General features: G+C 40.4%; 2 protein-coding genes and 1 long non-coding RNA gene across 7 annotated transcripts in view; 2 read left to right on the top strand and 1 right to left on the bottom strand.

Annotated features, from left to right (window-relative positions):
• The window catches only part of LOC148145943 (uncharacterized), a 74868-nt gene that overhangs the window by 30946 nt on the left and 20538 nt on the right, over window positions 1-23384 (bottom strand). The window lies entirely within an intron of this gene.
• LOC148145945 (putative G protein-coupled receptor 139) lies at window positions 53-7567 on the top strand. The gene is made up of 2 exons (XM_087999245.1): window positions 53-125; window positions 6675-7567. The coding sequence occupies exons 1-2, from the start codon at window positions 53-55 to the stop codon at window positions 7565-7567; spliced, it is 966 nt and encodes a 321-aa protein (XP_087855371.1).
• Window positions 11684-23384, top strand: part of LOC148145944 (uncharacterized) — a 31722-nt gene continuing 20021 nt past the window's right edge. The window contains exon 1 of the mRNA XM_087999244.1: window positions 11684-11832. The gene's annotated coding sequence lies outside the window, so the exon portion shown is untranslated. The remainder of the gene's footprint in view (window positions 11833-23384) is intronic.

Below are 23384 nucleotides of genomic sequence, written 5' to 3'. Positions count from 1 at the left end.
GTGTGAAAAAGGTTGTTCTCAGTGCATTAGTGACATCATTACATCTCAGAAAATGCACCGACAGGAGGTGATTCACCAATTGGACATTATCTACTATCCAATTCTGGCAGCTATTGGTGTCCCTGGTAAGTCACTGCACAGATACTGTACGTATAATGTGCAATCTGTGTAAAAGTCAATACCTGATATGTCTGCACATGATTATGGGTGAACAGGATTTAGCGCAAAAAAGGGCAGCAGAGTTTGAATTATCTCAAGTTTGAGGAGGGCAGAATGTGGGAGGTCGGCCAGCAGGACATTGGAATCGTTGAGTCGAGAGTACAAAAGCATGGAACCTTTGTGTCAGAAACAGATAATCTCAAACAGGAGCAGCATCGGACAATGTTATCCATATGAAAGTAGCTAATGGTAGTTGTCATATGGCCAACATTTACCTTAGGGTCAAATATGATGCCAAGATTTCAAACATCTAAATCCGCTATAGACAAGTGACAGAGGGAGAAGAATAGTATTTATGACTAAGGAGTATAAATGCTAATAGGGTCTGAAGACAATTATTAGTTGGACAAAAAAATTCTTCTCACTCAGTACAAGCTGTCACACAGTCGCTTTGATAAGTTAGCAACAGCAAAGGAGGTAAGAGAAGTAGTTGTAGAGTTGGGTACAGTGATTATACTATGGCTTCAAGAAGTGCATTTTTTTATGAAGAGATGTTGAGACAGAGATATCAAGTGGTCTGTTCCGAGTGAATAAAGTAGACAGCTTGTGAGGACTTGTGTTTGTTTTAAAGTTGGAACGGCATGAAGGGATGGGGTCAAGCTCCCACAGAACCAGGATTTTAGTTTAGCTCTCAGTAGCTGTTGGGGTTTGGAAATTGCTATTTATCTCTTCCTGCTACAGCAAAATTATTGACTTCTCTCAGAAATTTCTCTTGATCTTTCTTCTGGACTAGATAAACATGGCATATGAGCCAATCTATTTAACTGAATTTGTCTTTGCCAAGGATGTAGAATAGAATCCTTGCACTGTGGAAACAAGCCATTTGGCCCAACAACTTCACACCGACCTTCCAAAGACTATCCCACCTAGATCCATTCCCCTACCCAAATACTGTACAATTCCTCTGATCACTGTACCTATCCTACACATCCCCAAACACTATGGGCAATTTAGCTTAGCCAGTTCATCTAACCTGTACATCTTTAGATTGTGGAAAGAAACAAACAGTCACTGAGGCTAGAATCTAACCCGGATCCCTGGTATTGTGAGGCAGCAGTGCTAACCACTGAGCCACCATGCCATCCATGTACTTATGGAATGTTACTATAATAGAACAGTTGCTGTTTATAAGTTAAATAATCTTTTATTCTGTTAAATTTTCCAATAGAGTAATGTTATTCCAATTCTTTTCTTTTGTTTGTATTTTAACAATAGTGTAAGAATAAAGTGTATTTTGCTTCAACTTGGTAGTTTGACCAATCAAATTGCATCAGGGACACAACATCTTTAAAAATAAGAAAAAGTTGGGGTCTAGGCTACCTTCTTAACATATATTGAGGAGGTTTGATCTGGTCCATAATAGGACAATCAAGTGTCATCAGCAAACATACAAAAACTGACATATTTTTGCATGATTTTGCTGGTGAACAGCATGTTGGTAAGAAATAGGACAGGGCCAAGGGTAGATCATTGAGGAACGTCTGAATTACCAGTGTGGAAGCAGAGAGATACCATTGCAAGTGATTCTCTGGCTATGACTAGATCAGTAAGAATGGAATTAGGTGAGTTCAGTGCCATCAGATAGACAACAATGAAGAGGAATTAGAGGAGGATGGTTCAGACAAATACATCAGAGGTTTTAAACACATTGAGAGGATGGATGTTCAGCCCATTGCGTACTTGTTGTGATTTGATGAGAACTGATTTGTAAGTGATGTGACAGAAATTTGATTGGAGGGATTTGATTATGAGAACTGGGAAACTGGAGCTTTGAGAAGTAAAGTTGACTCTTCGTGGGGTAGGTCATGGAGGGCTTAAGATTTAGCTTTTTGAGAAGAGGAGTAATAATTTGGTTGTGCCAGGTGGGAAACATTAATAATATTAACTTAAGTTCTTGTCAGGAAAGAATTGTTGAAAGTTGTGATCCAGCGTAAGATCTTCCAAACACGATTCAGTCTGGTTGGAAATGAACTTGGTTACATGTCTTGAAGGTTGGTCAAAGTTCAGCTTCTCAGATTTTCAAGGCAGTTAAATTACTGAGATGTGGAAACTTTGTCAGGTTTCCAAATACTTCAACTAAAAGGAGGGTGGAGAAACTTGCAAATTGATACAGTTTTAGGCTATCTTCCTTCAGAATCCCTAGGTTTGTGAAACAGAAAAACAAGTCCAAGTCATTCTTCAGCCAATGTTCCCACTGTAATTCCAAAGCCAAGTTTTACAGCAAATAAAACAATAACGCTGATCTACTTTCTCTCTAAAAGGATTACTTGGTTGTTTTTTCCAAATATCACTAATCAGCAAGTCACCAATAGGTCATATGCTTGATAAATTTATTAGAGATGTTTTGAGGATTTATTTGCAGCATAGATGAAGGTAGTTGGATGCTAACTGGCAAGGGGCAGTATGCCAGGGATAAGACGCTAATTGGGGGGGGGGGGGGAAAATAGGTTGTGGGTTAGTAGGATGCCAACTGGATAGGATCCCAGGGTGCCACCAAGTAGGGTGCCAGATGGGTAGTAGATGGCAGGTAAGTAGGGGCTGGGTTCGTTCCAGTCCAGCAAGGTGGGGAGTTGGGTTGAGTCCAGCAGTGTAAATGGTAGTGTGGGTTCAAGTTTGTCGGCAGAAAGGTCAAATTGAGTCAGGTTCATTGGAGGGATTGGACTTTGTGTCCCAAGTGTAAAGGAAAGAGTGGCTGAGTGTGTGTGAGATAACTATGGGGACAGTTTAATAGTTACTTAGGAGTTAGAATATGTACTTATTAGTCTAACTTTTCCTGAGCAACTGTTATACTTAATTTCAGCAAAACCCTCAGAAGTTTCAGAAATACCCTGCAGAAAATTCAATTTCCTAGGTGTTTCCTTCAGAGTGTGATACGAACGGGGATCACACAGGGTTCCCCTACACAACTCCTAACTACAATGGAATAACAACAGTATAGTCATCAGAAAATCAGTTTCCTGAAGAAGGGCTAATGCCCGAAACGTCGATTCTCCTGTTCCCTAGATGCTGCCTGACCTGCTGCGCTTTTCCAGCAACACATTTCCATCATCAGAAAATCAGGACCAATATTCCCTATTTTGATCCTCTGAAAGAAAAAATCCTCCTCATCTCCATTATAAATGAAAGACCTCTTCATTTTAAAATCTGTCCCCTCGTTCTGTCACAAAAGGAAACATCGTCTCAGCATGAACGCTGTCAAGTCCTTTCAGGATGTTATATGTTTCAATAAAATCACCTCTTATTTTTCTAAACTATGCAGGCGCAGACTACCCTACCTATCCTCAATATAATGCTGCCATTCCAGTTATTAGAACTTTCTCTGAATGGCTTCTAAAGAACTACAGAACAACCTCAATTATCCGAACATCGATTATCTGAGTTTTGGATTATCCAAACAAGATCTCAAGGTCCTGATGCTTGGGTAAACTGTGTTATTCGAACTTTCGATTATTTGAACTCAATTATCTGAACAAAATACTCCCCCCCCTCCCTTGTGTCATTTGTATAAATGAGGTTGCCTTGTGGTATTCTCCATTTTAAAAATGTGCTCTTTTTCTATTGTTCCTGTCAAAGTAAACACGTTCATATTTTCCTTCATTACATTGCTCCTGTCAGGTTGTTGTCCCCTCACTTAACCTTTTACATGTATATCCCTTTGCAGACCATATGCCTTCTTCACAAATTACTTTCCTACCTATCTTTGTGGCAACAGCAAATTTAGCAACCAGCTTGTTCTTTCATCATATTTATCTCATTTGTAAACAGTTAAGGCCCAGCACTGATCTCTGTGCCACACCACTTACTAAACAAACATGCCAGAGAACTAATTTGTGAAAAAAGGTGCAGCAAAGAAGTGAGAAAAGGAGATAGTGTTAGTCGGAGATTCGCCATGTAAACCTTTCACCAGGAACTCGGAGACAAGAGATGGGGCTTTTGCCGGCAGCCATTAGCCAAGAACCAGGCACCAAGGCCCTGCCTTTGACCAGGTCAGAGAGAGGGCATGGTCACAAAAAGAGTGGGAGGTGGGGAAAGAGAGAATAACATGACAATAGTTTAAGCAGAAGATAGCTGAGAAATAAATGAAGGAGAAAGACACTGCAAAAGGGCTTGGGACGAAGAAGACTGCAATGGGCTATGAAGAGAAGGAGGCTGCAAAGGAGAGGGAGAGTTCAAGGGGGTGAGAAAGGGTTTGTATGGGGATGGACTGGGAGGATGCAAAGGAAAAAGAACATTTTTATCATTTACTCAGGATGCTGAGCTAACTGGTACATGGAAACTTGAAATCATTGAGGTAGTGAATGACTTACAATGAAGATTGAATCTCTAACTTAAGGCTAAATGGGTTCGGAACCTACAATATGGAGTAAGATTTAGTGGATGCTATTGTAACAAGCATTATGTCAATTGTCAAATTTTAATCTGAGATTAAGATCTGAAATGCAGCAAAAACATCAGTAATTTCTTTGTTAAAAAGTTTCAGATTTTGTATATGTGATGGAAATGGGGGGCTCAGTGGTTAGCACTGCAGCCTCACAGCACCAGGGACCTGGGTTCGATTCCAGCATCGGGGCAACTGTTTGTGTGGAATTTGCACATTCTCCCTGTGTCCGTGTAGGTTTCCTCTGGGTGCTCTTGTCTCCTCCCATAATCTAAAGATGTGCAGGTTAGGTGAATTGACCATCCTAAATTGCCCAGAGTGTTGGGTTAGGTGTATTGGTCAGCGGTAGGTGAATGGGTCTGGGTGGGTTATTGTTCGGAGGGTTGGCGTAGTCTGTTTCCACACTGTAGGGATTCTATGAAACACCTTAGCTGTGTCCTCATCAGTCTGTGGAAAGTGAATTTATGGTTAATATTCTAGAGTGTAGACCAATGGCAAAAGTATTTGGAAAAATAACAGATTATTAACTAATGCCTGTTGTAATGTGCCAACTTAAATGTTGCACTTTCAGTAAGGTTTTCCTTGTTTGTTGTGGCTTTGGGTTTACTGAGTACTGTATCACCTAATAGATTGATTACTGAGAATGATAAAAGATCCCTGTAACACAAAAAAAGTAACCCTGTGAGGATACTATGGCTTCAAGAGGTTTATTTTGTCCTTTTTATTACGAAGAGAGGTTGAGACAGAGGTGAAGAGCGTTCTGCTTTAAGCCAATAAAGTAAACAGCTTGCGAGGCTTATTTTTTTTAAAAGTTGGAATAACACAAGCAGCTTGAATTAGTGAGGTCAAACTCCAGGATTTTTAGTTTAACTTTCAGTAGTTGTTGAGGTTGTGAAAGCTGCTACATCTCTCTCTCTAATTAAAACCAAAAGAACTGTGGAGGCTGTAAATCAGAAACAGAAATTACTGATAAAGCTCAGCAGGTCTGACAACATCTGTCAACCATTCTGAGGAAGGGTCATCAAACATGAAATGTTAACACTCACATCTCTCTCTCTCTCTTTGCCACAACTAAAAGCTTGGCTTCTCTTCCTGTTAATGGAATTGCATGTGAGACAATCTATTTTACTGATTTTGCCTTTGCCAAGGATTTACTTATGGGATGTTACTATATTGGAAGTTAATGACTAGTTTATTATTTTAAGTACTTCAATAGGGTTTAAGTTAAGCCAATTCTTTTATCTCATTTTCATTTTGTCTGTATTTTAATTATAGTATATGAATAAAGTGTGTTCTGCTTCAAGCCTGGTAGTTTGACTAATTAAATTGCACCAGAACATGGCACCTAGCACTTGCCTTTAAAATAAGAAAAGGTTAGGGTCTAGGCTATCTGCTTGACATATTTTGGTCTGGTCCATAGCACCCCCAAAAGACCGCATTTGGAATATTCTGAGCAATTTTGGGCCACATATCTAAGGTAGGATGTAATGGTGTTGGAGGGGTCCAGAGGAGGTTTACAAAAATGATCCTGGTGATGAAGGGCTTGTCCTATGAGGAGTGGTTGAGGACTCTGGGAATGGGAGAGACTAGGATCCAGTGGCACAGCCTCAGAGTGAAGGGATGACCCTTCAGAACTGAGATGAGGAGGAATTTCTTCAGCCAGAGGGTGGTGAATCTGTGGAAGGCACTGCCACAGAATGCTGTGGAGGCCAAGTCATTCAGTGTATTTAAGATGGAGATAAACAGGTTCTTGATTATTGAGGGGATCAAAGGTTATGGGGATATGGCAGGAGAATGGGGTTAAGAAATGTATCAACCGTGATCGAATCATGGAGCTGATTCTGCTCCTATATCTTATGATCTTTATGTCTAAGATATAATGTCCAAATCAACCTGGTTCCTGATGTTTCACCCTGTACCATGCATTAACATAGCTACTGACGTAAGAAGTTCAAGTCACTTACAGAATATAGCAGATTAGCTGTGGCTGACAGGACACAGAACCCTGGAACAAATCTGTTAATCTTCTGTTTTTGCTTTGATCTTGGGTATCAACTTCTATACCTTTTCTTTACAGTTAACTTGGTAGCAATGGTGATCCTGTCTCATGGGAAATGTGGCCTCTCTCAATGTGTTACCTGGTACCTGGTGGCAATGGCAATGGCTGATCTACTGGTGGTGATGTTTGATGTGATATTATACAGGATCAGTTATATTTATTTCCGAGGTTCTTTTCTGGACATTACTCCTGTGTGTTGTATCATCATCGTGCTGCTTAATGCGACCACAGACTCTTCTGTCTGGTTAACAGTCACTTTCACCTTCGATCGATTTGTGGCTCTTTGTTGTCAAAAGCTGAAGACAAAATATTGTACTAAGGACATGGCAGCTGTGATTATAGTCATTGTGTGTGTGCTGAGCTTGTTAAAATGCATCCCCTGGTACTTTGTTTTTGGACCTCAGTTTATAATCAACTCAGTACCTTGGGATTGCATTGTAAAACAAATTTATTTTTCCTCTCCTGGGTGGGCAATATTTGCCTGGCTCCATCGTATTTTCACCCCATTGCTTCCATTTGCTTTGATTCTGTTCCTCAATGTTCTGACCATCAGACACATCTTAAGGACAAGCAAAGTTCGGAAGAGATTACGGCATAATGGCTTTGGGGAGAAAGATAATGATCCTGAGATGAAGAGCAGAAGGAAATCCATCATTTTACTCTTTACTATATCAGGAAGTTTTATACTATTGTGGATGGCAGGTATTCTCTACTTCCTCTGGTTGAGAATCAAAGGTACGTATTATTACAAAGGTCCTTATGACCCAGTGTTTATTTTACAGCAGACTGCCCGTATGCTGCAGCTCCTGAGTTGCTGCACAAACACATGTATTTACACTGTGACCCAGGCAAAATTCAGGGAGGAACTGAAAAACGCAGTAATATACTTGTTTACTCAAATTAGGAAATAAAACATTAAAATAATTTTTTGACTTCCCAGTTTTACAATTCAGATTTTCTCAGTTGCCTCAGTCACAATTTACAATTGTGCCTTTACAAAGAAAATTGCAGTATATTTCGAACTGTTTTAAACTGAACAATGTCAAAAGAAAGGAAAGATATTTTGGTCTCTTTAGTCATTGAGGGAATTAAAGGATTTTGGGAGTGAGCAATGGAGCTGAAATCCAAGATCAGCAATGATGGTAGTGAAATGGCAGACTTGGAAATATATCACTGTTCCTGCACTATCACTCGGACAATATCCCAGAATTCCCTCCCTAATGGTATTGTTGGTCTACCTAAGCACATGGACTGCAGCAGTTCAATAAGGCAGCTCAACACCAGTTTCTCAAGGGTAACTAGGGATGGGCAATAAATGCTGGCCCAGCCAGTGACAGCTACGTTCCATGAGTGAGTCAAACGGGCCAAATAGTTTATTCCTGCCCCTATTTCGCATGTTCTTGTAAAAAGAGTTTATAAACAGCATTTAAAAATCCCAAATTTAAATCAATATATTTGGCACTGATTAGGAAAAAAAGAAAAATATCAGACAAAATAAATAAGGATTCCCAAGTGATTAGTCCTCAACAACTGACATTTAGATATGAAACAATTAAGGAATTTAGACAAGCCAAGTAATATAATCAATTCAAACAGAAAAGGAAACAATGTTGGACATGGTCAAGGGATTTTTCCTTGACACACTTTATTGTGAACTAATTTTAAAGTCTTTTAAAACTCATTTTGGGATATGAATGAGCAAATGCAAGATTTACTGCCAATCCCCCAGCATCCCTGAGAAACTAGGAGCTGGGCTTCTTCTACTATTCAAAACAATTGAGGAACTGTTCAGTAATTTCAGAGGACAGTTAATAGTAAACCACATTTCAGTGGATCTAAAGTCTCAAATTAGGCCTGACTGGGAAAGGCTTCAGGATTTCAGTTGTAAAGAGGGCATAAGGAGATAGTAGGAGGATGATCCCCCAACTCTGTTTGGCTGCACAGCTGCTTGGAGAGTCCATATACAATCACGCAAGGATACATTAAGTTCCGGTTCTGGAGTCTGCTCCCATGCACAGACTGGCAATCCATGCAGTGGCAAGAAAAATTAGAGGGAATGTACACAATAGATAGGTCCTTAGGTTACTTCGGTGGGCAAAATTTTGGCAAATGGAGATCATGGGGGAAAATATGAGGTTATCCACTTTGGCTGGAAGAATTAAGAGAAGCATATTATTTTTGAGTGACTAACTGATCCGGAGGTGACTGTCACCCTGAGTGAGTCAGTGACTAAGTAAAAGTCCACTCCATTAGCTACACTTGCCACTTGCTCCACAGCCATTTGAAGCACATGCTCCTGTTTCTCCTCCCCCTCCCCAGGAATGGCCCCTCAGCCTGGTAATAACCACTGCAGATTTATAGCTCTAAAGGAACACACAAACCAAACATCCAGTGCATCGGCAGGAGCTCCAACATCATTTGTCCTTTTTAACCCACTATCAATAACCATTGCAGATACTTTTCATTATTCTGTTCAGCTAAGGCATGAGTACAAAGAATTCTGACAGTCATAGAGTCATGCTGCATGGAAACAAATCTTTTGCTCCAACCAGTCCACGTGGAACATAATCCCAAATTAAATTAGTCCCATCTGCCTGCTGTGGCCCATATCCCTCCAAACCTTTCATATGTATGTATCTATCTAAAAATCTTTTAAACATTGTAATTGCACCCACATCCACCACTTCCTTAAGAAGTTCATTCTGCATGTGAACCACCCTTTGTGTAAAAAAATTGCCTCTCACCTTAAAAATATGCCACTGGTCTTGAAATCCCTCATCTTTGGGAAAGGATAACTACCATTGTTATGACACAGGGTATATGCCCCTGCTTAATTTAAACCAGCAACACAGAAAGGATTTATCCCATGCAATTAATGGTAAGGCCTTGGGTAGTGTTGTGAAACAGAGGGCCCTGCGGGTGCAGGTACATAATTCTTTGAAGTTTGCATCACATATAGACAAAGTGGTTATAAAGGCATTTGGCACACGCCTTCATTGCTCAGACCTTTGAGTATAGGATTTGGGAAGTCATGTTGAGGTTGAACAGGACATTGATGAGGCCTCTTCTGGAATCTTGTTTGTTGTACCAAAATGCCATACTCGCATTTATCCAGATTGAACTCCATCTGCCATTTTTCAGCCCATTGACACACTTGATCAAGATCCCTTTGAAATCCCTTCTTCACTGTCTACTATGCCACCAATTTTGGTGTCGTCTGCAAACTCACTAACGCTGCTTTTTATATTCTCATCCAAATCATTTACAGAAATGATAAACAAAAGAGGACCCAGAACCAATCCCTGTGGAACACCAGTGGTCATAGGCCTCCAGTCTGAATCCATTCCTTCTGATCCAAGAGGTAGGGGCAATACCACCATGCAACTAGAGCCCCAGATCAATAACCATTGTATCTTTGATATTTTGTTGGCAATTAATGGCTATCAATCCCAATTTTAATCCCAAATATTGACCAGTCACTACTAATCCTGAAGCCTCACCCAACTTCTCATCGTCAACATCCAAAACCTAATCCAGCTCCACGTGCCAACACAAACTAACACTAGTGACTAACCTTATAGAGATTTGTAAAATCATGAGGGGCATAGATAAGGTTAATAGCAAGGGTCATTTCCCTTGGGTGGGAGAATTCAAACTAGGGAACATATTTTTAAGTTGAGAGGAGAAACATTTCAAAAGGACATGAGCGATAATTTTATTTTTTCAAGAGAGTGTTTCATATGTGGAATAAACTGCCAGAAGAAGTGATAGATGCAGGCACAGTTACAACATTTAAAAGACATTTGGATAAATACATGAATAGGAAAGGTTTGGAGGGGTGTGGACAAAATGCAGGCAAGTGGGAATAGTTTAATTTGGGAACATGGTTGGCATGGATTAGTTGGACAGATGGGTCTGTTCCCATGCTGTATGACTCTATGACTTTATTTAAATGGAGAGAAATTGCACAATTCTGAGGTATCTGTATATCTGTGTACATAAATCATCTAACATTAGTATGGAATATACTGCAAGCATTTAGAAAGGCACATGGTATACTGTCATTTACTGAAAGGAGGCTGGAATATAAAACACAGGAAGTTTACTCCAGCTTGGGCATTGGTAAAATGAGACCACATTAAGCGCTGGGCCCAGCCCATCAGTGCAAAGGACAAGGACATTTGAATTCAGCTTCAGCTAGAAATGCCAAGCAGATGATCCATCTCAGTTTCTTTCTGAGGTCCCCAGCATCAGAGAGGCCAGTCTTCAAACAATTTGATTCACTCCATGTGATAGGAAAAAAATGCAAAACATATGGGTTAGGCCCCTCATCTGCAGATAAAGCAATGAATACAAAGGCTGTTCAAAAATTGACAATTAGAATTAAGTGGAGGTGGGGTCATTTAATGTTTTTAAGGCTGAATTAGATTCTTTAAAGAAAACAGAAAATGCTGGTGAAACTCTGGCATGAATTCAGAATGAATTCTAATGTCATACTGGAGCTGAGACATTAACTCTGTTTCCCTTTCCACAGATGCTGCTAGATCTATTAAGTTTCTCCAGCACTTTCTGTTTTTTCTTTCAGCTGTCCAGTGCATTTTTATTAAGTAAATGAAGAATTGATAAGGGAGTGACAAGGTGGTAGAGCTGAAGTCACAATCAGATCAACCATGATCTCATCAAATGGCTTGAGGGGCTGAATGGCCATCTCCTGTTCCTAATTCATATGTTACTATGTATGAAATCATGTGATTATGAAGGGTACAAACCAGATATTTCTTTCAATTCATTTTTTGGAAATGATTTCAAGAATTGAGGTCACAAAGGAAGAGGTAAAGTTCATGATCATTAACTTTCAGTAAACAATTTTGAGAGCCCATGTGGCTGAGTCATGCACTCCCTGAACTGCACTGAATCTGACTCCACAAGGGCTTATGCCTGAAACGTCGATTCTCCTGCTCCTCCGATGCTGCCTGACCTGCTGTGCTTTTGCAGCATCACACTTTGGACTCTGATCTCCAGCACCTGCAGTCCTCGCTTTTCTCCACTCTGACATTCCCGAGCCATGCTTTGACTGATTCCGGACTCCCCCACACCACAGGCTGGAACTGAGCTGAAAATGAACTGGATCCTGCCGGGGATTGAGTGGACTCTGCGGGTTGCTAAAGTGGGCGAGGTAATGAAATCTGAGGGTATTCCCTGGATAACATCTTGATCAAATCCCTGAAGATAAAGGGGGAGTCATTGGGGTAGGAGGAGATCGGTGGGGGAGATGGAATATGCAGGGAAGTAGGGCCCATTTCCCCTCTGACTGTGTCTGGGGGTTAACGATGGACCAGAGAGGCTCCTATCACCCCATCATTTCCTGACCGTCAGCGACACGTCCCTCATAAGTGACGGAGAGATATTTAATAATGAAGGCAAGGGTTTCTATAGCAGCAAGAAAATACACGGAGAGAGACAAAGAAATTACAGGGAAAACGGTACATATACTGATAAATATATGCATAGTGGGGAAACGAAGAGAGAAATTTAAAATAAAAATCGCGATATTAAAGCCCAGAGCCAACACTGGCTCGGCTGGAATCCACTTCGTCAAACAGGAAGTTCAAACATGAGCGAGACAGAACATGTTATTCACAGAGTTGGAGAAACGGAGTGAGAGAAAGAGGTACAAGAGTTTTCCTTTGCATTGAGATCCTTATGGGCAACAGGATATCCCACCTGACAGTTCTCTTCAAGAAAATCCAAAACAGAAACCCTGCCACTTCCCAGCACAGCTTGCTCCAAGGTAAGACCCACAGCTCAGCTCAGTGCCAATACAGGAGCTCAGTGTGAGCTTCTAGCCTCTATACACCACTCAGGGTGGGTTTCGGCACTTACTGAGTGCCACAGTGAATGAAAGGCAGATTTTCTGGCAATTACCCGTGTGATTTAAGATGAAGTACCTCATTTCAGGGTCACAGGAACAAATACGAGTTTGTAGTTTAGGAGCTAAACTAGTTCACGGTATTGTGATTTCAAACTTCAAAATGACAAATACAGATAATCTAAGTCCCTATTTGACTAAATGCCACACAATCAGAAGTCCTTTCTTTGGATGGGTGTTAAATCTGAACTATTTATCATGGTCAAAGACAGTACAGTCATAGAATCATAGAGATTTACAGCACAGAAACAGACCCTTCAATCCAACCCGTCCATGCCGTCCAGATATTCCAACCCAATCTAGTCCCACCTGCCAGCACCTGGCCAATATCCCTCCAAACCCTACCTATTCATATACCCATCCTGATGCCTTTTAAATATTGCAATTGTACTAGCCTTCACCTCTGGCAGCTCATTCCACATACGCACCACCCTCTGCGTGAAAATGTTGCCTCTTAGCTGCCCCTTTTCAAGGAACAGAGAATTCTCCAAGGGTTATGAGTATCCTCAAGAAAACTCACCACAAGTATCTTATTACTGTAAAATGACAATTGTGAAACATTCTGGAACATTCCACACATATAGAAGTGGAATAATTTTTGTTGTACTGGTTAGAATACCCAAAAATCTGAGTGACTCCAAACTGACAATGTTACGTCATTTCTAGAGTGTAGCCCAGTTTGACACATCAGCAACATTTCAAACACTTAGGCTGAAAAAATCCATTCTAGAGACATAAGAACATGAGATGCAGAAGCAGAATTAGCCCATTCGGGCCATTGAGTTTACTCTGCCATTTGATCATGGCTGATATGTTTCTCAACCCCATTTTTTTGCCTTCTCCCCTTAAACTTTGGTCCCCTTACTAATCAAGAACCTATTTATGTGTGCCTTAAATACATTCAATGATGTAGCCTTCACAACCTCCTGTGGCAAAGGGTTCCACAGATTAACCACTCTCTGGCTGAATAAATTCCTCATCATCTCAGTTATAAAGAGTAGTCCCTTCAACCTGAGGCTTTGCCCTCGTGTCCTAATCTCTCCGACTAGTGGGCACATCTCCATGTCCACTCTACCCTGGCCTCTCAGTACTATATTCTGTAAGTTTTAATGAGATACCTCCTCATCCTTCTCAACTCCATCAAGTATAGACCTAGAGTCTTTACCACACGTTATATGACAAGCCCTTCATCCCTGAGATCTTATAAACCACCTCTGGAGCCACTGCAAGGCTAACATGTTCTTCCTTAGATACAGGGCTCAAAACTGCTCACAATATTCCAAATGTGGTCTGACCCAAGCCTTACATAGACTCAGTAGTACATCCCTGCTCTTGTAGCCTTCGAGAAATGAATGCTAACATTGCATTTGCCTTCTTAGTTAGTAACTAGCATGTTACTAAGTTCCTCTGTGCTTCTGATTTCCGAAGCTTTTCCCTATTTAGAAAGTAGTCGGTGCCTCTCTCTTCCTGTCAAAATGTATAACCTCACATTTTCCCACATATGTCATATAAAGTCACAAACAATGGTCAAATTTTATGGTGAAACAGATAACATCTGAGTTGTACATGACCATCACACAAAATAATGACACTGATTGTGGAAGTATTATACCTGACAACAACCATATGTATAAAAGCTATGATGCATGTCCATCCACAATGACAGGTAAAGTACCACAAGTGAAAGCTACATAGCCAAGTCATGGTAATTGCACCTGCAATAGATTTGGTCATGTTTACATCTGCCAAAGTATTATCTCACCTTATATAAACATAATGAACTGATATGGATTCTTGTATATATTTATCAGAGCAGGCTTCCTACACTAAACAGAGAAAGGGAGATGTTGTTTTATTACACAGATCTTTGAAATCTTTAAGATAACTAGCTGATATCATAACATGTGATGCTGTAGTATAAAAGGTTTCCATCTTACATTTGATGGTAGTCAGCCCAGGAAACAGTCTGTTAGCTAGTCAGCTATGTGTTTACCGAGTATGAAACTGCCATTTAATTAGGCATAAAATCCATTCTGTATATGTAGATGTGAGATGTCACATTGTTGTATAAAGTTATTTGTTAATAAACTTGCAGATATCTGAGTCAATACAAACCTGATTGTGGTATATGTTCAATGGACTAACATACAGAATAGCATAAGCACATCAACGAGTCTGTCTGTATCCCAATCTTGAGTCAGATTGGTTCTATCTCCAATGTGGAATTTATAAGTTATTACATGGATTGACTACCTGCACTGACTGCCTGCAGATTGTGTGCTTTTTGAGCAAAATAGAATGTATCTGCAAATATAATTCTGCAAATGCAAATTTACCCCAGAGACATATATGTGTGTGTGCATGACAGACAGACTCTAACCTCACCCCCTTAAAGTATTGTCTGAGCTGAGATGTCTTTTTTTTATATAAAACGTTAAGTTATCTGGAGAATATGACTTAAAAGAAGTTCTGGGATTTACATATGAATGAACTGAAACATGCAACCCATTCTAAAAGCCTTAACAGCAATCTAGGTTAGTTCAATATATCATTTCTGTTGCATGACACTGTAATCTTTTGCTATAAAATTCTGTGTCTTATGGTCCAGCTCCACAGCTACCTGATGAAGGAGCAGCGCTCCGAAAGCTAGTTCTTCCAAATAAACCTGTTGGACTATAACCTGGTGTTGTATGATTTTTAACTTTATCCACCCCAGTCCAATATCAGCACTTCCACACCAGTCAAACAAATTGAGTGAAACAAAAGTCCTGTTTACACTGCAAAATCAGTTCCATTTTCTCTTTGCACTGCTTCTTTCAGGAGATTTTATTTTGCTATGGTTCAAGTCTTCCTGTTATTTCAAGCCTGTTACTAAATCCTAGATTTGTATCTATCTTCCAATTCTCTTCTACTATTTGATAGTTTATATTATAACCATATTAATATGTTGGAACACTTTTTTATTCTTTAGCTTAATTTATGTAGACATTGCTAAAAATATCAAGTAACACCGAATCAAAGCTTTTCATTTTGTGCACATCAGACGAGAATGCATGAAAGTAGACTTGGAGGAGAAACATTAATGTAATAAGACAAGAGAGTGCTGATTGGTTAGGCCAGCCTTTGAAAGGTGATGCAGTTGGAACATTATCAATCCTAATTCTCAGACTAGGAAAGGAAATGCAGATTGACCAGGGTGTAGCCATGGGAATGCAGCAGAGATTGGCAGTCAGCATGACCCTTTTGTGAATGATGGAAGTGCAATGTGTGTATAAATTCATTTTTTCTGTATAAGACATGGTTTTGTGTGTTAATGTATATAGCTTCTAACACACACAATTCCATCAAACTGAGAGGGTGATTGATAATCGTAAATTGGTTTCCACAGTAATTCTTAGCAAGACCCAAATTATTCAGTAAATGCTGTCTATGCAGAATCATATCTAACATAGAACATGGCACTGTACGAGGTTTGCAAAATGTCTAGTTGAGCATGAACAGCAAGCAACCCTCTGCTACTAGTCAACGGGACGTGTTGTTGTTGCAACCTACCAGATGTCAGGGCATATGCACTGAAGTTCATGTACCACATCATTAATTTGTGTGGTATGTTAAAGTCCTTTTGGTTTGTTGATAGTATCATGTTAGTCAATAAAACCACTAGTGGGTTTACTGCAAACTAGCCACATTAGACAACTAGCTTCTCCTGTTCAAATGCTTGAGACACTTACCCCTTCCAGGGTAATTAGAATTAGGTTTAGGTGGTGGCCACAGGCTCTTTCATGAGTTTCTATAATATACGCAGAATGATATTTAATCAAAGTAGCCATTCTCGTACAATTCAGATTTGATATGGCGTATCTCAGCATCAAGCTTAGACAGTGAGCTGAAGGCTAGGGCTCTATACGATCCAATACGATGGATCTTGCAACACATGTACCCATAGAAAACACGGCAATCATACTGACCAGTGGACATTGGTTTTTAGTATACAGCATTCAGGAAATGATTTCTCAACTAATAAATCAAAGAAAGGGAGCTTGTTTGATTGCTCAATTTAAATTGTAAATTTGAGTTCAGGATGGAGTTTAGCAACCTGTGTAAAACAATTCCTCGATGCCACTGTGGATTCAAATATCACAAATGTGTCATACATGTATAGGAAGCATGCAGGGTCAGGATATTAGTGGTCTTTCTCTTGAAGCCATGATTCTCATAGTAACCAACAAAGATGATAGCAAGAGTTGGGACTAGGGATGATACAATAGTGATGTTTTTGGCATACTTGGTAAACAGTGGAAAGTAGTCTCAAAAGTTGCAGCAAACACACAATTAGTTTTCCACATTAACAGCATGCTGATATCAAGTTAAAGGCAATATCACCCCCACACAAATGAGTAATGCGATATTTGAGTTTGAGTGCTATTGTGATATCATCTGGGTAGGCCACATGTTGCTATGATTGACAGATCATATCAAGTAACATGTCCCATTAACCATTCATAGTAAATACTGTAGTAATTGAAATGAAGTCAGCCAGGTGGACCTCATAGAATATGAGTTCCCTGTTGGAGGCTGTTAATCTGGTCCAATCAGGCAGCTCTGCCTGACAGAAATAAGCAGGAGAGTCATGGGTTCTGTTCTGTCTGAGAGCTGGCTCTGAGGAAGCTGGATCAGTGTCAAAGACTTTCCATGTATAAATAAAGGGTGACTTGATGACTGGATACCAGCCTCTGTGGAGTTATTTCAGTGGTGATGAGAGGAAAAAATGCGTTCCTGAAGAAATTTGCTTGCAACAGTCGTTTTGAGTTGGGGTAGATAAGCATTTCTGGCTTCATGCCATTATTTGAAAGCATGACTCATTTAATCTTGCCGTTGATGACTGGGCCTGTAATGTGGAAAAAAATCATTCTTTTTTCCAGGCAAATGATATTGAGGCAGATGAAAAGCAACAAGTAATTCTCCTGACAGCTTGTGGACCTGCAGTTTTTTCAGTTATTAGGAGCCTAACTTTCCCTGAGGCACTAGATACTAAAACCTTTGAAGAATTCACGGATTTAGTTAAGGCATATTACAATTGCAAGCTTCCTGTAAGTCTGAGACGTTGTCGATTTTACTTAGCAATTCAAGAACTGGGGAATCCATATCAGGATTTTTGGCTAGGTTAAGACAACTGGCTGAAGCAAGTGACATTGGTTTACCCCTAAATAAGATGTTGAGAGACCATTTGGTATGTGGGATTAATGACGTAACCATGTAAAAGCACCGACTGGCTGAAGTCCAACTGAACTTCAAACAGGCATTACAACTGGTTTTATCATTGGTAAATGCAGCAAGTGAAGCATATGTCTTGCAGGAAATTCCAATGGAAGTGGACACCTTCGCCAATCCGACTGAGCTTAGGGAATACCACTTGAGTGAAGGCAATTGCATAGCCTCACTTAGAACATATCCTGAACAGAGGGATTTTAAATTGGCCCACAGCAAAACTCCAAACTAAGCCATAGAGCACAGAACATTACAGTGCAGTACATGTTCTTCGGCCCTCGATGTTGCAGTCTACTACAGTTGCAAGCAGGGCATTTCATGCCTCTACTACTCTCTGAGTAAAGAAATTACCTCTGACATCTGTCCTAGATCTAACACCCCTCTATTTAAAGTTATGTCCCCTCGTGCTAGCCATCATCATCCAGGGAAAAAACGCTCTCACTGTCCACCCTATCTAACCTTCTGATTATGTTATATGTCTCAATTAAGTCACCTCTCAACCTTCTTCTCTCCAACAAAAATAGCCTCAAGTCCCTCAGCCTTTCCTCATAAGATCTTACCTCCATACCAGGCAACATCCTAGTAAATCGCTTCTGAACCCTTTCCTAAGCTTCCACATGCTTCCTATAATGCGCTGACCAGAACTGTATGTAATATGCCAAGTGTGGCCACACCAGAGTTTTGTACAGCTGCAACATGACCTTGTAGTACCGAAACTCAATCCCTCTACCAATAAAAGCTAACACACCGTATACCTTCTTAACAACCCTATCAACCTGGGTGGCAACCTTCAGGGGTCCATGGACATGGACAACAAGATCTCTCTGCTCACCTACACTGTCAAGGATCTTACCATTAGTCCAATACTCTTTATTCCTGTTGCTCCTTTCAAAGTGAGTCACCTCACACTTTTCCACATTAAACTCCATTTGCCACCTCTCAGCCCAGCTCTGCAGCTTATCTATGTCCCCCTGTAACCTGCAACATCCTTTGGCACTGTCCACAACTCCACTGACCTTAATGTCATTTGCAAATTTACCAACCCATCCTTCTATGCCCTCATCCAGGTCATTTATAAAAATAACAAATAGCAGTGGATCCAAAACTGATTCTTGCGATACATCACTAGTAATTGAACTCCAGGATGAACATTTCCCATCAACCACCATCCTCTTCTTTCAGCGAGCCAACTTCTGATCCAAACCGCTAAATCATCTTCAATCCCATTCCTCCATATTTTGGCTGAGCCTTGACCAAAGAGTTAAAATTTTCTCAAGGATCTAGGTCGGCAAGCCATGGAGTGGGACCATTCCGCGCAGCCACTTTGGTGCGAGTGTTTTGGCGCGGCCAGTTCGGCGCAGGCAGTTTTGCTGCAGACCCGTTTAGCCGCAGAGCTGTTTCGGCGCAGCTCATATTGATTTCAGGCTTTTATTTTCTTTTTTTTTCTCTTTAACATTTTTACTAAAGAGGATAAACATTACTTTTATTTTTATTGCTTTCATTAATGTTTTTAACTAAGCCTGAAAAGGAATCAACTTTTATTTTTATTGCTTTCAGTAATGTGTTTAACCAAGCTTGAAAAAGAATCAACTTTTATTTTTACTGCTTTCATTAATCCTGAAATCAATATGAGCTGCGCCGAAACAGCTCTTCAGCTAAACGGATCTGCGGCACAACGGCCTGCGCCGAACCGGCCACGCCGAAACGCTCGCACCAAAGTGGCTGCGCCAAATGGTCCTACACTCGGCAAGCCATTGTAGTTGCTGTTGATATACAGACTCAAAACAGCAAAAGAGTCCCACTGGATCTAAATTATTTAAGAGAATTCATAGACCGGTATCCAGGAGAATGCACACCCTGGAAAGTCGACCTACATCTGGTTTGGAACAGTTAAATTGTTTCACAACATCCAAATTGGAACCAATTAAAATTAATGTGTCGTTAAATAGTCACCCAATACTAGTGGAGATTGATATTGGCACGGCCATTTCAGTGATCACAGAACCAGTCTTTAGCAAAATTTCATCTGGCTCCAACCCTTAAGTTTGTGCCCAGACCTCAGCTTGGCTAAGAATACACACTAGGGAACCTTTACAGATTAAGGGTACAACTTTGGATCCGGTCTCTTATGAGAAGCAGCTGGTTCAGTTACTACAGATCGTAGTAAAGGGCTCGGGCCCATTGGGGCAAAATTAATTGAGGATGACTTACCTGGAATTGCTCAACGTTTTTTAAGAGTTGACGCATCTTTGCATCAACTCTTAAAAAAAGGGTCACATAGCCAAGCCATAGACGTCAGCAAAGTGAAGAAACCACTATCATCCTCAAAGGTGTTGGCACACCATGATCTCAAGTGAGACCTGGTATTGACATGCGATGGCTCCCCATATGGCATCAGAGTGGTATTAGCTCATAGGTGGCCCAATGGAGAGGAAAGCTCAATAGCTTATGCATCTAGGATGCCCAGGTAGAGAAAGAAGGTTTGGCCATATTTGAATTCAGGAAGTTTCACCAATACCTTTATAGACATAAATTTGTAATAATTACAGACCACAATCCCTGCTAGGTGTACTTAAAGAGAACAAAGCAATGCGGCCCATAGCTTCAGGCTGAATTCAGCAGTGGGCTCTAATACTAAGTGTGTATAAATACAAGTTGGAACACCATCCAGGAGGCAACATGGCAAATGTTAATGCATTGACCCACCTCCCGCTGGCAGATACACCACTGGAAGAGTGCGTAATGGTTATAAACTTTCTGGACAAGCTTCCAACCACAGCTGAAAATATCAGACTTTGAGTGCAGAAAGATCTGATCCTGGCAAAACTGAAACAGCTGGTGGTGATGGGGGAAACCAGAGGACAGAACTGAAATGTTTTTGGACCTGGAGAGACCAGATCACTGTAGAGGATAGCATATTATTATGGGGAGCAAGAATGATTGCACTGAGTAAAGGTCACCCCCAAATACTAGCTGAATTCCACCAGGGGTTTCTAAAATGAAGATGCTGGTGAGAAATATGTCTGGTGGCCAGGATTGGATACAGACATAGCTGCCAATAAGGAAAACAATTACTGTCAGCAGCACCCCCCTACATTCATGGGAATGGCCGGGTAAACCCTGAACTTGGTTACACATTGAGAATGCCTGTCCTTTCATAGGCTAAAATCATAGTCATTGTGTACACCCACACCAAAGTGGCTGGATGTGCACAGAGTTTATTTGTTAAACATGGGAACAATGATAGAAAAACTGCGCACACCTTCTGCAATACATGCACTGCTGGAATTGTTGGTCACAGATAACAAGCCATCATTTGCCAGCAGGGAATTTTGAGTATTTCCTAAAGTTGAATGGCATTCATCATATAAAGGACAGGTCCATACCGTCCATCACCTAATAGTCTAGCAGAAAGAGCAGTTTAAACTTTCATGGCAGACTTAAAGAAACAGCCTACAGCTGTTCCAGTTCCTGTTTAATTATAGGACAACCCTGCATGCAACTACTTGGATAGTTCCAGCAGAGTTGATAAGGGGAGAAGACTCCACACCAGGTTAAATTCTATCTTCCGGACCTGGGCGGGGGGAAATTGAAACAGCATTGGAGGGGGTGGGGGGCGGGGAGAGGTGGAGTTCTTTATTTGCCTCTCCAACTCTATTTTGATTTCATCCTGACCCTCCCCCTTCATTTTTTTCACGTAAGACTGCCCCAGTCAGGCCTTGCTTATGACTGGTTCCCTGGCCAGATAGATGTTTTTCCTGGTGGTGGAGATATTGAATAAAATTATTTGCATGAATGGTATCTTCGCTGAGTCCCTGGCAAAAAAAAGAGAAAAGAATTAAACAGGAGTGTCACAGGTTCTGTTCCCTTTGAGAGCGGGCTCTGAGGGAGCTGGATCAATGGTGAGGACTCTCCATGTGTAAATAAAGAGTGACTTGGTAATGGGATACTGGCCTCTGAGGAGTTACTGAGATACCATGCCGACTGAATCCAACCAGCTATGATTACGAGCCTCAGGACACCAAGTATGATACTCTATTATCATAGCTTTCATTAACAGGCACAAAGAGGACAAGGTAGGAAAATTATGCTGAACTTTTATATAGACCTCAGCAGGGTATTGTGTACATTTTTAAAATATTTTCACTTGTGGGATGTAGGTGCCAGCATCTATTTCCTGTCTGTAGTTGCCCTTGAGAAGATGGTGGTGAGCTGTCTCTGGGTAGTACACTATAGGAATGAGATGAATGAATTGGGCACAGCTCAGAAGAAGTTTATGATAAAAGTACCAGGGATGAGAAACTTAATTTATGAAAATAGGTTAGAGAAGTTGGCACAGGTTCCCTTGGAGAGGATCAGGATAAGAGAAGCTTAACAGGTCAGGTAGCATCTATGGAGAGAGAAACAAAGTTAATGTTTCAAGTCATTAGATTCAAAACGTTACTTCTGTTTGTAACTCCATAGATGCTGCCATACCTGCTGAGTTTCTCCAGCACATTCTGTTTTTTTTATTTCAGATTCTGAGTTACTGTAGTATTTTTCTTTTATTCAAACTAAGGAGCTTTGGTAAATGTTTTTGAAATCTTGAGTAGGTAGTGAGAAACTGTTCCTATCTGGAAAAGGTGAAAGAGATAGTAAAAGATGAGTTACTTGAATTCTTGATCAAAGGGAAATCAAAGGTTACAGGAAAAATGCAGGAATGTGAGGAATGGTGGATCAGTCATGATTCTATTGAATAGTGGAGCAGGTTCCAGGGGCTCCTATTTCTTATAGTCTTACAGGCTGAGAGCATGACAGAGCAGGTTTAAGATGCTTTCCAAAAAATTAAATGCACAGTGAGAACAAATATTTTCACACAACAAGCAGTTAATATCTGGGATTCAATGCCTAGAAGTGTTGTGATGGCTAGGTTCAACTGGAACAGTCAAGAAAGTGTCTCAAGATTATTTAAATAGAAATAATATACAGAGTTATGTGGAAAAACCAAAAGATTGGTATTAAGTTTAAATGTTCAGAGAATGTGCCAGATATGATGGACTTCCTTCTTCCCCATAACATTTTTTGATTACCCAGTGACAGAGCAGCGCTCTGCCTCTATGTTTTGTGTTTGTGGGTCAGGAGCTGAACAAAGAAAGGAAATATATTATTTTGAAGATACTATCTTGACAGCCTATATCCAGCACTAATCAAAAGGGGACTGATAGCACTTTACCTGATCAAGAGGGTATTGTAATGATTCCAGCTAACGTTATTACTGGACAAGTCATTTTCCAGACTCAAATCTGACTTGATAGATCATACTTTATATCATTTCTATTTAGCAAAGTGGTCATTCACTGAACACAACCACCGATATACTTCAGATTCTGTGTTAACAATAAAACAAGTTTATTAAAGAAAAGAAATGGAAGCAAAATATAAGAAGCAAAACAATTTATATATTACACAATTTGAAAGAATTTGACAATCAAGATAAAATACAATTTTATCTAAACACCATCACTCTGCCATATCCGGATGCAACAGAAAGT

The sequence above is a fragment of the Chiloscyllium plagiosum genome, unplaced genomic scaffold (assembly GCF_037043375.1).
Source record: "Chiloscyllium plagiosum isolate Xiang-an unplaced genomic scaffold, Cpla_swu_hap1 HiC_scaffold_22, whole genome shotgun sequence".
Classification (NCBI taxonomy): domain Eukaryota; kingdom Metazoa; phylum Chordata; class Chondrichthyes; order Orectolobiformes; family Hemiscylliidae; genus Chiloscyllium; species Chiloscyllium plagiosum.
Note: the sequence above shows the minus strand (reverse complement) of the source record. Positions and strands in the feature narration are given on the sequence as shown.

Coding starts and splice junctions, on each gene's coding strand:
- LOC148145945 (XM_087999245.1), top strand. CDS start 53: ATGCACCGACAGGAGGTGATTCACCAATTGGACATTATCTACTATCCA. Junction 126..6,674: donor GGCAGCTATTGGTGTCCCTG/GTAAGTCACTGC, acceptor TTTTCTTTACAG/TTAACTTGGTAGCAATGGTG.